At 40.3% G+C, this 15395-nt stretch overlaps 1 protein-coding gene across 1 annotated transcript; it reads right to left on the reverse strand.

The window, feature by feature from the left end:
- Positions 1–3311: 3311 nt before the first annotated feature.
- Positions 3312–15292, reverse strand: fam234b (family with sequence similarity 234 member B). Its single transcript, XM_050069977.1, has 13 exons — positions 14974–15292; positions 12301–12840; positions 11708–11818; positions 10348–10515; positions 9033–9148; positions 8774–8924; positions 8523–8661; positions 7048–7242; positions 5939–6017; positions 5607–5774; positions 4552–4672; positions 4147–4373; positions 3312–4057 (listed from the first exon to the last, which is right to left on the reverse strand). The coding sequence occupies exons 1-13, from the start codon at positions 15110–15112 to the stop codon at positions 4055–4057; spliced, it is 2157 nt and encodes a 718-aa protein (XP_049925934.1). The 5' UTR covers positions 15113–15292; the 3' UTR covers positions 3312–4054.
- Positions 15293–15395: the final 103 nt, after the last annotated feature.

The raw sequence follows: 15395 nt of genomic DNA on the forward strand, positions 1-15395 counted from the left end.
AATTTATTCAGGTTATTGTGAGTATCAGTGATGTTGTGTTAAAAAGAGATGTTGCTTTTGACATCTGCAAACTATTTGGATGTATAGACTGGACACTTGTAAAATAAAGATAAGATTTAATGAGTTCAGGAGGCACTGTCCCTTTAGGATGGTATGGAAAAACTTTAGTTTTGGTATTTTATAAACCTGCAAATCCTGTTCTGATGGCAGACGGCCTTTCCAACAAACTTATTGCATATTTTTCTGTCCTACAAAGAAACTTAATTCAGTGTTTTTGAGGCTCACTTATTATACATATATAATATGTGTATATATTTATAATTTAATATGCATTTTGACTATTCATTTTTTATTAGAATGATGCTTTTATTGGTGGGTTATTCAAAATAGTGTTTATGACAACCTTGCTTCATACACAAAGCTTATTATCGCTCTGAAGTGATGTAGAGAGACATATATGACCGTGTGCTCAAACACCACCAACCTCCACCAAAGTACACTGAGCACCCCTTCATGCAGACTTTAGTCGAGCAGTATGATGCGATCAGGAATAGCCCTATCTCAGTGTTGATCCCCAAAAAAAACTGTGTTCAGTTCAGAAGAAGGTGACTCAATAAAACAGCAGCGCAAAGTCAGGAAAACATTTATGTGCTTGTCCCAGTGGTAGTGACTTGACAAGATCATGTGGAGGACGAAGAAAGTCTGAGCGTGATATGCATTTTTCTTTCTCATTTGATGTCACTATCCTATATGAACTAACGTATGCTATCGTACACTCCAAAAACTATTTTTAACTATTTGTAAGGAGCTGCAAAAATCATAAATAATCAAGCTTACATGGGGCAAAACAATAAGTCGTTCTTTCCTTCCACATGTGATGGTGCATTCAAGCTATAGAGGCTCCCTAAAGGAATATTGTAACCCACCCCAAATGTCCATTTGTATATCAATTACTCACCCTGTGTTATGTTAAATTCATGAAGAAAACTTTCTTTCTCACATGGTCTCCATGGTGAATGAAGAATCCATAAACTGAGAAAACTCCTGCTGCATTTAAGTGAAAGGGAACCGCCGTTGACAGCAAAACTATGTCAAAATATCAGTTTATAAACTCTCACAACCTGTGCAGTAAAATCCAAGTCTCATTTATTCAGTCGTTGCTCAGCCCTTCCTGACGAAGAACTGAACAGCAAGTGAAACTTTGTAATCTATATTCTTTTTCAAAGCCAGACTCCATTGACGAAAGCAGTAATTTTACCTCACTGAACCCAGGAGCTGCTGGTCTACCACTACCTAGCTTATTTTGTTTGTGTCATTGTGTGATGTTTGTGTTTCAATACATAGGACATGAATGTTTGCCATATTTTATTACAGGTTACAGAGCTGAGGGGAACACTGTATCTAACTCTCTTTATGTGTAACAGGTTGGTAATTTCTGCCAGCCAGGTCTTAAAAGAAGGCACATCCTCAGTTTTTCAAAGGGTTAAAATATTCTTTTTTGCCACAGTCATGCCATACTTTATTGAATTTTGTTGCAAGTGGGATAGAGCTAATAGATGTCGGGTTCCACCCAGGATGGCAGTGTATGGGTCCGGTGTAATATAACAGTTGTATACTTCTGAAAACCACTCAAAAATATCTTTTTTGCTATTGTTAAACGCATACCCCTATGACTTAAATTCATCAAGATTTTTCTCCTGTATTGGATTCTCCATTTGCAGCAAAGGTGTGTGAGAAAACCAAAGTTTTCTTCACTAATTCAACATAACATAGGATGAGTAACTGATATACAGATGGTCATTTAGAGGGTGAAGTGGTCTTTTTATGATGTATTTCATATCTTAAAACCAAACTTGGACGGTGGTGGTAATAATAATATTTTGACAAACCATATTTACCTTTGACAAAGTAGGCAATCATACTGATTTGAAAGGTTATGAATTGGAGTTTGAGAAAAAAGGAACCCTAACTCATAACAATGACCTCTAAATTAAAAGGCTGGTATACAGTATGTATCCTGGTTCATCGCTCTAGAGGCAGCAAAGTTCTCGCTGATCTGAGTCCCCACATACACACACCTGTTCATTACTGAATTCAGGTGTTTCAATCAGACCTGTTGCCACAGGTGTATAAGATCAAGCTCCTAGTCAAGCAGTCTGCATTAGCAAACATTTTGGATACAAAATAGGTCACTCTGAAGAGCTCAGTGACTTCAAGGATGCCACCTTTGCAATAAGGCGATTCATGAAATTTCATCCCTGCCGGATATTCCACGGTCAACTGTAAGTGATATTATTAGAAAGCGGAAGCGTTTATGAACAACAGCAACTCAGCCACGAAGCCGAAGACCAAGACCTAAGGTCCATGGTGTGTAAAAGTCGCCAGTGCTCTGCTGATTACATCGCTGAAGAGTTCCAAGCTTCCACTGGCATTACTCTAAGCACAAAAACTGCGGTGGGAGCATCGTGGAACGCGTTTCCGTGGCTGGGCAGCTGCGTGCAAGCCTCACATCACCAAGTCCAATGCCAGACATTGGATGGAGTGGTGTAAAGCACACCGACACTGGACTGTGGAGCAGTGGAAATGTGTTCTGTGGAGTGACGAATCACGCTTCTGTTTGGCAGTCAGATGGGCAAGTCTGGGTTTGGAGGATGCTGGGAGAGTGCTACCAGCCTGACTGCATTGTGCCAGCTTTAGTTTGGTTGAGGAGGGATAATGGTATGGGGCTGTTTTGTAGGATTTGGGCTAGGCCCCTTATACCAAACAATTTGGGCGATGCTATGCTGCCAACTTTGTGGCAACAGTTTGGGGAAGGTGCTTTTCTATTCCAACATGACTGTGCCCCAGTGCACAAAGACACGGTTTGATGAGTTCAGTGTGGAAGAACCTGCCTCGACCTCAACCCCATGGAGCACCTTGGGGATGAACTGGAATGGAGACTGCGAGCCAGGCCAGTCCAACGTCAGTCTAATCAGTGTAAGGTCAAAGAGGGTCTTATCGGGGTCACACGTCCAATAGAACAACTTGTCAAGCAGCCTGTCCAAGGTTGACTTCTACTAGATCTATGAGAAAGTCAATGATTTGAAAGTCTTCACGGATCAGCGAGGCTCAGAAGTTAAACCCCCACGGCAGCGCTCACCTTCTTGGGTTTGGGCAGAACAGCACTGGATGAAATGCACAAGCTGATCGGCCCACTGGAGGGGGTCAGCTGGATGGCGGGGGTAGCTCTGAGGCCAGGTGACCAAAGGCCAAGACCATGTTGGGAACATTTGATGCGGTTTCAATTCATACAAAATCTTGAGACGGTGAAATAAAGGACATGACACAGTAAGACTTGATTTTCATACTGTCTCTTGCGATATGTGAAGTTGCAGCGTACATTTAAATGCCATAACCTTTAGCAGCCACATATTCCAAGAAAAACATGGTTGGTTATAATATGACCATAAAAAATCTGACAACATAAACCAACAAAATGTTAAAAGCAATTCAATAAATACTGTACAGCATTAAATATTTACAGACTCAATACTTATACTAAGGTGGTGATGAGCAGAAAGAACACTATTAGTGGTTTTATGACAACAAAATGCATGTGACTGTGGGATGACATCACGTGAATATACTGGCCTTGGAAGAGTTAAATGAGTGCTGCTTACTGTAAACGCATTTACATGTTCTTTCGTCGGGATCATTGTGCTTCACTGTCAGTAAAAAAACCGCAGTAAAAACAATCGTAAACATTCAATAAAATCTTAAAGACTTCCCCAAAAAACGCAGTTAAATAATATAAATAGGCATTTTTCATTGTACAAACATAATGTAAACCAAAATATTACAAATAAAACCTACTGGAAAATGATCTTTTTACAGAAAAGAAATCTCAGGAAACAGAAAATAAATTCATACTTAGTGAACCAAATGAAACAGCTCCAAATGAAATCTCAGTGTCTCCTTAGTGCAGAACTGTCCACAAACTTTTGTCCCTTTCCTCCTCACACGAGTCCTATTCAGTTGTTCCTTGTGACGCAGGGTTGGTAGCAGTGGTGGCTCATCACTAAACAAAGCAACACGAGAGATTAATCATCGACTGTCATCAGTCAAGCTGACCCTCAAATGAGAATCTCACACTTGTGTCTTTCTCACCTGGTGTTTGAAAGACAAACGCCTGAAGAACTTGTTGAGGTCAAACACGCTGGGTTTTACAGGTCCCCCGTTCTTGTTGCCTTCCTCTAGTCTGACAATTTGTCCTTTGGCGATGGCGGCTCTGAGGCTCATGCTCTTGACTATCCGGGCGCCGGGCTGTGAGTCAGGTGTGGGTCGGGAGGATACGGTGATGTAGGTGGCATCTTTCTGGCGCTCCTGGTAACTCACTGTCAGGCGCAAAGTAGGAGGAAACAGGAGTTAAAACATTTGTGATGCTTGAACATGAGTGTTACTGTGTAATTACTAAGTCTTCTACCAGACAGCTTGGTGACCAGACTTTTGGATAGTGAACGATAAAGAATATGATACAAAAATCAATGCATTAAAGTAGATTTGAACCTTTACCTGCCGAGGTGACTGCGGTGTCCGTGGTACTGGTGAGCTCCAGCAGGATTTTGGGATGTGCAGGATGCAACAGGAAAAGTTTTCTAATGAGTGGCTCCACTGCAGCGACACCTGGTGCCACCTACACAGCCAGCGTGGACAGGTGAGTATTTCAGTTATTCAGTTATTACTCAGTTTAAGGCAGTAGCTGAAATGCACAGCTCTCCCCCCAAATCAAAAAATCATATTTTGTCTTTGTCTGAAAAACATCAATGTCTCTCTCCAGACATCATGACCCGGTTACTCAAGATAATCCACAGACCTTGTTGTGAGTTGTGGAGCCGTTAAGGTTCATATAGTCATAGCAAACTGTCACGTTACAGGGGTCACACGCAGAACACAAGGTATGTGGATTGATCTTAGACAGTATATGAAAAGACTGACTCACATAACATGGAAGCAAAGTTCACAAGCATGAGTTCCGCCCAGAAACGTTTAGCATATGCCACCAGCAGCACAGGTTAGCACAGCAAGCGGACTGGCATGTGAGTTAGTCACACTATGGCAAGCATATATGAAAAGCTGGAGTTCAAAGAACCGCCTTCGACCTGGTCAGTAATGGAGAGAGAGTTGTGACGAGGATGTCATGTCGGTGCACAAAATAGTTCCTACATGAAACTGCTCACAACAAGGTCTGTGGATTATCTTGAGTAACCTGGTTATGGTTTCTGGAAAGAAACATTGCTGTTGAGTTTTTCATATGTAGCTTTTTGGCCGCTTTGAGCACCACAAACTGAGTGCCATCTTGTTCCATTATGTTGGAGAGAAGGCAGACATCTCTACAGCTGATATCTCCAACACTCTGCAACTCACACCAAAACAATCTAGACTAATGAACAGCACTACAGGTAAAAGCAAAAACATGTCTTTTTTTATTTTGGGGTGAACTGTCCCTTTAAATAAACTGTGCTCATGATTCATACACAGCAGATTTCCTTTGTGTTTCATACATATTTTTGTATTAACAGACCACATATTTGCCTCTATAATCTTATTGTTCTCTACAGCAGACTCACAGTTGCCTTGGTAACATTCTTCACCATTCTGATTGGATCGCTGGCCCAGAAGAGGAAAGCTGATTGGCCGGTTGAGGTGGAGATTGCTGAAGGTTCCAAAACAAGGTGAGGACACACAAACTCTTCGGACCAGAGTGTGTGCCCATTCGACCCATTGACAATCTCAGCCTGGAGGAGAGACCCGGTACAGTTAGAGCAAACACAAAGGTCAGGTAGATACATCCTTAAAAAGTCTAAATATTTTTTCTTTTTTTAATATTCCCAAACACAAAAAAGCAGTGTAACCTTGCATTAACTTGAGCCTTGATGTATGAAAGGACTGTTTGTTTTACCTTCATGATGCCGTTTGCTGAATGCTGAATGAAAAGATCAAGGATTCCGTCATCGTTGAAGTGTCCTGGGGCTGGTTGGCTGAGGCAGGCGAATAAATATTTTAGGGAAATTTAGCAAAATTCTGACACACAACTTTATTTGATTTCAGCAGTTGAGAAAGCTTCAGCTGTGTTGTCATGTTGGGATCTATGGTGGAACTCTGATAACCTCAGATTAAAGGAATACTTCAACCCCCTCCCCCAAGTGACAAGTGTCTATCAGTTACTCACCATGTGTTACCTTGAATTTGTGAAGAAAACTTTTTTTTCTCACATGCAGCCACGGTGAACAAAGAATCCAAAAGCAGAGATACTTCTTGATGGAACTGAAGTCAGAGGAGTCTGATGAAAGCATCCGCTCACAAACTTTTGCACAACTCGTGCAGTGTAATCCAAGACTCATTTATGCAATTGTATGCACAGTACTTCCCAAACAGACAGCCCTTTCTGACAGAAAACTGAACTGAAAGCTAAACTCCTCTATGCTGTCTCCTTGGCCAGACTCCACTGACAAAAACAGTAATTTTACCTTGCTGAACACAGAAGCTGCTGGTCTACTGCTGCCTCGATCTGTATTTTGTTTGTGTTATTGTGTGACTTTGGTGACTCCAAACTAACCCTGTTAAAACACCAAAGTCACACAATAACACAAACAAAATACAGATCGAGGCAGCAGAAGCCCAGTAGCTCCTGTGTTCAGTGAGGTAATATTACTGCTTTTTTCAATAGAGCCTGGCATTAAGAGTTAAGCTCAGTTCCTCGTAGGAAAGGGCTGTCTGTTTGGGAAGTACTGAGCGTATGACTGGATAAATGAGACTTGGAATATACTGCACGAGTTGTGTGCAGTTTTGTAAATGCATATTTTGATATAGTTTGCTTTTGGATTCTTCGTTCACTGTGGAGGCATGCCAGACAAACATAGGTTTCTTCCATAATTTAACACAGCACAGAGGGAGTAAGTGATATACAAATAGTCATTTGGGGGGTGACGTATTCCTTTAAGTCAATTTGTGTAAAAAAAAGCAGTGGTACTGTTGGCAGTAACACATATGTCATGTAGCAGGCTTTACCTGTGAATGGGAGCGGAGTTGTGGGTCCATTCTTTACGCATGTCCCTCTGTCTGAGCACTGACAGTTTGCTGGAGCCATACACCAGCACCCAGTCGCTCTTGGTGAAGTTGAGGTTAGAAACAGTGTCCAGGCTGTTGTGGTTGTTGCCAAAACCAGCCACAAGAGGGAGCAGGAACCCCACGCGCTCTGATCCCCTGAAGAGAAGATACCAAAGGTGTGATTTTTGGCTTCTACAAGTCTGAAACTGTCTCATAAATCAGTCATTACAATATTTTTTCACTGTGTATACAACCCAGAAAACTGAACACTATGTTTCCCCAGTAAGTTAAAAAATCAATCCCCTTTCCAAAAGTGAAAATGCTGGTAAGAGTTGAGATGCTCGAGTCATCTGGAAATTTTATTCTTTCTTGGGTGACTTCTGTGTTTTTCAAACCTGGGCCATATTTTCCCACCTTTTTGTGTCTAAGTAACTAATGAGAGCAACAGTTTTTGTAGTTGGTCCAGTATTGAGCAGCCGGCACTTGCCAAACTGGCTGCAACGTAACCACTCCAGGCATTACGTCCACCAAAAAGCTTGTCTTTGCCACAGACAGACTCAGATTGTTGTTCTTTTCTGACAACTTATGGAGAGGATCCCTACAGAGATAAACGTTATGTTGAAGAGCAAGATCTTTGCCTTTTTGTTTAGCCAGAAACAGGCCCAACATTGCCATCACCAAACCCACCAGACTCCATTTAAATAAACAGTAATTTTAGCATTGTAAAACACACTTCATTCAAAGTTGACAGAGGCAAAACTAAAACTCACAAAAAACATCTTAGTTAATCTCTCCATCATTTTAACAATCACCAACTCTGGTTTGGTTGAAACCCTTAATTCACCCATTTAGATGTGAAAACATGCTGCCTCTATACACGCTAAAATGACAGTTTATTTAAATGGAGTCTGGTGGGTTTGGTGATGGTGATTTCAGGGCTGTTTCTGGTTAAACAAAAAGGATCTTACCCTTTAACAAAAAGGTCTGTCTCTGTAGGGATCCTTTCCATAATGTTGTCAGACACTTAAAAAAGTTATCCGAGCCTGTCAGTGGCACTTTTAGTGATTGATGGTGCGAACATGCCCCAAATGGTTACACTTAATTCTTGCTCAATGCTGCACCGATTTCATAAAGTGTTGTTCCCATTAGTCACTTAGAAACAAAAACAAGGAAAAATAGGATCCAGGTTGAAAAATACCGAACTTACCCTTTAACATGTTTGCAAGTAAACTGTAGTTTAAAGATTCTTCTAGATTTCAGAGATCAGTCTTCAAAGTAAATTGTAAAAAATGTTTGAATCTACAAGATAATGTTAATAAAGACAATGAGGAATACAGTTTTTCAAATAATATGACAACAGCAATAATGTTTAAGATTCAATTCGGGATTTGCAAGTCTAAGCAAGTCAGAGTTGTGTGCCAGTCACTGAGGCATACCTGTAAATGTGTATGAAGGAGGAATTTGTTGTCTTGAGCCCCTCCCACCCTGTATCCTTCCTTTTCAGTGCCTGAGTTAGGGGCCTTTTGCCAGTGGCGCGAATGTAGATATCATGCAGAGAGATGGCCTCTACATTACCTGAGAGCAAAAGACATCGAGACAAAGTCTTGTAAACCCACAGTTACAATAACTCTGAACACACATGGTGACTGTTGATCTTTACGTTCATATTGCTGTTTTATTTCTTTACCTAGTCCAAAGAGGATGTAGTATGCCCCTTGTTGTGTCTCATGCAGTAAAGGACCTATCAGCTTTCCTTGCCCAGTGAGGCTGAACGGCACAGGATGTCCCAGCTGTGCCCCCGTCTGCCCAGAGATCAGTGTCACAGAGAGATCCAGAGCCTGACAAAGAAAAGTTATGCAGTCACTGAATGCAAAAGTTTGGAAACACGATCTGTAAACTTTACGCTCATATTCACATAAAGAGGGAGGCGGCTGTCATAGCTATACCTCGTCTGCAGGCAGGGTGGCTATCAGCAGATCTGGGACTGAGTCACCCTGGAGGTCTGGGAGTAACACCGCCTGGGATTCAATGTCCTTGAGCTGGACCAACCACAAATTCTTCCCTAGGGAGTGAAAGGTAATCTCTTTGACTCTGTTTGAAATGGTTTGAATACCACAGGGGGATTGGGCTTATAGAATTACCTCACTTGTCCAGTTTGGGAGAGAAACTGAGCTCAAGTGTGTGCATTTTTTTGTATATAGGCCTTAGAATAAGCAGACAACAGACTGAGACAATATACAAACAGACAAAGGGTTTGTAGAGGTGTTTAGGAGAAACTTTTTAAGCATGCTTGCTACCTCAGCACACAGCACTTCATAGCTATTTATTCAACCTTTATTCAGTCCTCAACATCTAGTACCTAGTGCTCCTTTTAAGGTAGCTTGTGTTTTTCTGTAAGTGTGTTTTAAAGCTCTAATGTGTAGGATTTAGGGGGATATATTGGCAGACATTGAATATATTTTTTTTAGTGTACAATCACCTGAAAATAAGAATTGTTTTGTTTTTGTTCCCTTAAAATGAGTTATTTATATCAACATAGCGAGCAGGTCCTCGTGTATGGAGTCTGCCATGTTTCTACAGCACTGGCTCTAGTTAGGGCCATTCGTGTTTTCAGGTCAGCCAACTCTGTGACAAGCAGCATCGGAAAAACACTTATTTTTAATGTGAAACTGCTTTATTAAGTGTTTTTACCGTTTTTTATGTCAGGGCCCATTTTTTTTGGAGAGAAATAGACCACTACAGATAATTCAGATCAAGCCAAAGACTGCCTGAACATCTGTATCAGAAATACGGTGAGCACACATCTAGTGGCCCTTCTGAAACAAGCTGAACATTGTTGGAAAAACTCTGATATGTAACATCAGACTGCTTTATTTAGTGATTTTACCAGTTTTAATCACCTGGTCTGTTTATTTTGGAGAGGAAGAGACCTCAGCGGATAATTCGGCTCCTGGTTAAAACCTCCTGAACAATGCACATTGAAGGAAATCTAACCAGGAGAAGTTTCAGCTGGCTGCAATCTGCAATCCTCACCACTAGATGTCGCTAAATCCTACACACCCCTCCTTCAGTGTGTCCTATCTGGATGTGATGTGATGTGTGTTACTGTCTTTTTAAATAGCAGTTTTTACACATGCAAACTAAAGACAAATTTCTGTCATTTGCATCCAAAAAGTAGACAATAAATTATACAGTCTGATTCTATTATTCTAATGGCTAAGTGTTGTGACACATTAAACAGCAAGCTGCGCGTCCTCTAACCTGTGGTGCCGTTGACTGCCGTGACGGTGGATTTGCCGATGAGGAGGACCACAGGAGACGGCTGGGTGTTATACTGTAGACCACACTGGATGTACGTCACAGAGTCCCGCGTGGTTTTCCTCCATAGCTCCTGACCGCTGACTGCAGACAGGGCCACAACACTGAAAACTGGTAGGAAGAAAGAGAATGATTAATGAACGAAGTGGGAAAACAATGCATTTTCAATACTCATAGGTTAAAGGAACAGTTTGAAAGATATAGGGGGATTTAGTGGCATCTAGTGGTGAGGATTGGAGATTACAACCAGCTGAAACTTCTCCTGGTTCGAATTCCTTCAGTGTTCATTGTTCAGGAGGTTTTTATCTGGGGAGTCTCTTCCTCTCCAAAACAAACAGACTGCGTGATAACAACTGGTAAAAGCAGTGAATAAAGCAGTTCTACGTTACATATCAGTGTTTCTTCTAAGCTGTTAGGCATGACACAGACAGGCTGCTCATTCAGCACCTGCTAATCTGTGCTCATCTCTTTTCTCTGACACTCAAACACTTTGACTGAAAAAAGCAGTTTAATGTTAAAAAACATGTGTTTTTCTGATACTGCTCATCGCGGAGGGCATCTAACTATGGTGGCCAATGCCAAAACGTGGATGAGCCCGCTCTAGAGCCAATGTTTGATTTTTCCATTCTGGGCTTCTGTAGAAACCAACCTGGTCTCACTCTGAAGTCATCGAAATCCCATACTTGGGGCAGTGACTTGCGGCTGCAGACACTGACAAAAAAAAGGCTTTCTTTAACATCGGCATGATACGCGGACGGTCGCAGTTATGGTTTAAAACCAGTAACTTTAGTGATTTAAACCAGTAAAAACACTGAATACAGCAGTTACACATCACAAATCAGTGTTTCTCCGCTGTTTGGCATGTCGGAGACAGGCCGCTAGCCAAGCACCTGCTAATGTGTGCTCACCTTTTTTCTCTGATAACCTAAGATCCAGATGTTTAGAAAGTTTTTAGTGTGTGCCGGATTATCCGCAGAAGTCCTTTCTTTCCAAAACAACCAGATCAGGTGATTCAAACCAGTAAAAACACTGTTTTTCAGACGCTCTCATTGCGGAGGGGCTGCAAATAGCCCTATCTAGAGCCAGTGTTTGGTTTGTCTGTTCTGGGCCACTGTAGAAACACGACAGTGCAACATGCCCAATTTCTATTTTCAGGTGATTATACACTAAAGAAAACATACTTATTATTTCATATTCAACTTCTGCCTGAACATCCCCCTACATCCTACACACTGGACCTTTAAAGAAAGAGAAGGAAAATGAGATATAAAGTTGAGGGTGATTAAAAGGATTCCTCACATACTTTTGTTCTCTGGCAGATGGGTGTCATTGGTCAGTTCAGTAACACCCAGAAACACATCCTCCACTGAGTCACCATCGACATCCCACAACGCCAGCGCAGGTGGAGTGACACCTAGACAGAGAAACCACAACAAGGTGAACACCACCCACCTGTAGAATGCTTGTCAGTGTTCGACTGAAGCTTATAAGCCTGCCAGTGAGGAGAAATGTGTGAATCATAAAAAGGAATAAGAGTAATTAAGTATCAAAGCATTAATGATTACATTTCATGGCTAAGGTGTCTGCGTTTGATTTCTAAAATACTGGTTAAATTACTTATGTGTTTTTAGAGACACAATCTGGCTAAGTTTGTATTTGTTTTCACTCTGCGATGCTTTCATAGAGCATGCTGAAACAGGACAGACAGATGCTCACAATCCTGTATAATTATGTCGACTAATTAATGGGTGAGCCAGCATTGTCTCGCCACAGAGACTCCTAAGTATGTTCTTATAAAGAGAGCATTATAAGTGGCCAGTTGAAAATCTAAAACTCTTCAGTCATTCTGTCTCTGACAATGTGGCTACCGTAAAACTTTGACATTATTCTCTTTACCTCCTGCATCTCCCAGTGCTCTCTCCCACTGCAGCCTCTTTTCCAGATCTCCCTTCTGGCACGGGATCAGAAATGCACACAGCAGCACGAGCAAGGCCGCACACACCAGAGGCACCAGGAAAAACGCACTTCGGACAGCATTCCTCATCCTTATCCTCTTCTCTTCCGCATCAGCACTATGAACCCCCAGCCCTGCACCCCCCAGCGGCCCGGGCCCCCCTCTGTCCTCACCGCCCCTGTCCCTGCCAGTGTCCCTGTGGCTCCAGTACTGCATGCCTTTCATATCGTCTCTGTCCTGCCTGGATTTGCTGGGGAGTCGTTCTCTCCATTCGTCCTCCTCGTCCTCCTGCGCCTCGTCTTCGGCCCCCACGAGTCTTCCAGATCTGCCGCCCCGCAGCTTGGAGGAGCCCGTGCCGAGGCAGCTGTCCCTGCCAAGGCCATTTCGGGGGTAGTTGAGCACGAGGTCATCCTCTTCGCTCTCATCCTCGCTGTCTGCCTGGGTGAGGGGGTCGTACTCCCCAAGCTCCGAGCCCTTCTTCCCTGCAGAGGCACGTATTAGTCATACACAATTCTCTTACAATACTGATCCTTCCTTTACTCTGGCTACATGAAATTAAAAAAATAAAAACAAGTATTGCAAAAATCAAGAGACATAAATATAAGATAGAATAAAGTATTTCATACACATCTTGATCTGTTAAAACTAAACACAGGACAGCATGCTTTATATACGTTACCCCACTAGAAGGGTAAGAATAAGAATACAATTACTGTTTCTATTATTTCATCTGTAACATCTTAATACCACCACCACTACCACAATAACTACTTATTGTAATAATTAGTATTATAATAATTACATGAAGGTTATCTTGAGGTTTTAAAATGTTGAAATATATATGTATTGCAGCCTGCTCATATTTGGAGATCTAAGACTATAAACAAAGCAAAAGAAAATATTAAAAAAAACAAATACTACAACAACTACTAATTGTAATAAAAGGTTTTATCTTAAGGTTTAAAAATATAAATAAATAAACAAATAAATAAATAAATATTGTAGCCTGCTCATATTTGGAGACCTAATTCTATAAATAAAGCAAAAGAAAAGATTTTTAAAAATTATACAACTACTAACGATGTTTTATGTTACTGTTTTCAAAATAATGAATAAATAAATAAATAAATAAATAAACATTGTAGCCAGCTCATAATTGGAGACCTAAGACTATATATAAGCAAAAGAAAATATTAAAAACTAAACAGTAATAATGTTTTATCTTTAGGTTTAAAAGAATATATAAATAAATAAATAAATAAATATTGTAGCCTGCTCATATTTGGGGCCTAAATAAATAAATAAATATTGTAGCCTGCTCATAATTGGAGACCTATGACTGTTAATAAAGCAAAAGAAAATATTAAAACCTAAACAGTAATAATGTTTTATCTTAAGGTTTAAAAGAATATATAAATAAATAAATATTGTAGCCTGCTCATATTTGGGGTCTAAGTAAATAAATAAATAAATATTGTAGCCTGCTCATAACAGGAGACCTAAGACTGCTCATAAAGCAAAATAAATTATTAAAAACCAAATACTACAACCACCAATCGAAATAATGTTTTATCTCAAGGTTTAAAGAAATATATAATAAAATAAATAAATAAACATTGTAACCTGCTCATAATTGGAGACCTAAGACTGTTAATAAAGCAAAAGAAAATATTAAAAACTAAATACTACAACTACTAATAGTATTAATGTTGTATCTTATGGTTTAAAACAAATTATGAATAAATAAATATTGTAGCCTGCTTATATTTGGAGACCTAAGACTATGAATAAAGCAAAAGAAAACATTAAAAACTAAATACTGCAAATACTAATAGTATTAAGTATTTAGTAATAAAATCGTGGTTTAGTTATAAGTAAATAAATATTGTTGCCTGCTCATAATTGGAGACATAAATAAATAAATAAATAAAGCAAAAAATCGAAATAAAAAATAAATACAACTACTAATTGTAATATTAAGTATTATAATGATTTGATAAATGTTATCTTGTGATTGAAACAATTATAAATAAATACTGTAGCCTCATAGTTGTACACTAAGACTAAAAAATAGCTGAAGAAAATAATACATACTACAACACGTATTATTACAATAACACAGGTAATAATGCACATCACTAGTAATTACATAGTAACAGTTTATATACAGTAAAATATTTTTCCTGGCGTCACAAGTGATATTTATGTTGATACTTGTCTTGTTTACCCTCCAGGGGCCGGTCAGTTTATGTTGGGTTACCGTTAGCTAGCAGCTAGCTTACAGCCTTTGATGGAGAGATGTCAACATGCTGCTCCACACACACAGAAAACCTCCTCCATGTTTAATTACATCATGTGGGCAACATGTCCATTAAACCTGAGCCGATATGGGACACATAATAAGTGTGTGTGTGTGTGTGTGTGTGTGTGTGTGTGAGACGAAGCGGCGCATTAAATGAATCAACTGCATGAACCGTTAGAGAGCTGAGTAACGTTACCAGAGACCACCAACGGTTGGTCCTGCCTGATAATGGCTTCTTCTGTGAATTATCATCTGATGTAAGTCTGTGTCGTCTCTTTAAATGTCTGGTTGAAATGTGTGTGTCGCATCTTACCGGGTAATTTGAGGGCACGGGACAGAGCTGCAGCCATTTCTCCTCTAACGGATCCGAGAGACAGTGACGTGAGGAAGCGGTGATGAAGAGCTCGAGGGCACCGACCCAGCAGGTTGGATCTGCGCCTGTCCAACTGCATCCTGGGAGTTGGAGTTTTTACTACAACCAGTGTTTTATGGCTGGATTCTTACACCTAACACCACAAAATTAGTATTAAAAAGAAGTTATGTGTTTACCTGGGCTTATTAGATTGTTTTCAGGAAATTCACATTACATTTATTTACACAAACGTTACATATTAAATTAAATAAATTCAAGTAATGCCTCTGTCCTCGACCATGTGATCTCACAAAGTGTTTTTCCATTTCCCAACTGGCACTTTTAGCCCTATGATGCAACATTACACTCCTGTAAATGACATA

Source organism: Epinephelus moara, chromosome 18 (assembly GCF_006386435.1).
Source record: "Epinephelus moara isolate mb chromosome 18, YSFRI_EMoa_1.0, whole genome shotgun sequence".
NCBI lineage: Eukaryota > Metazoa > Chordata > Actinopteri > Perciformes > Serranidae > Epinephelus > Epinephelus moara.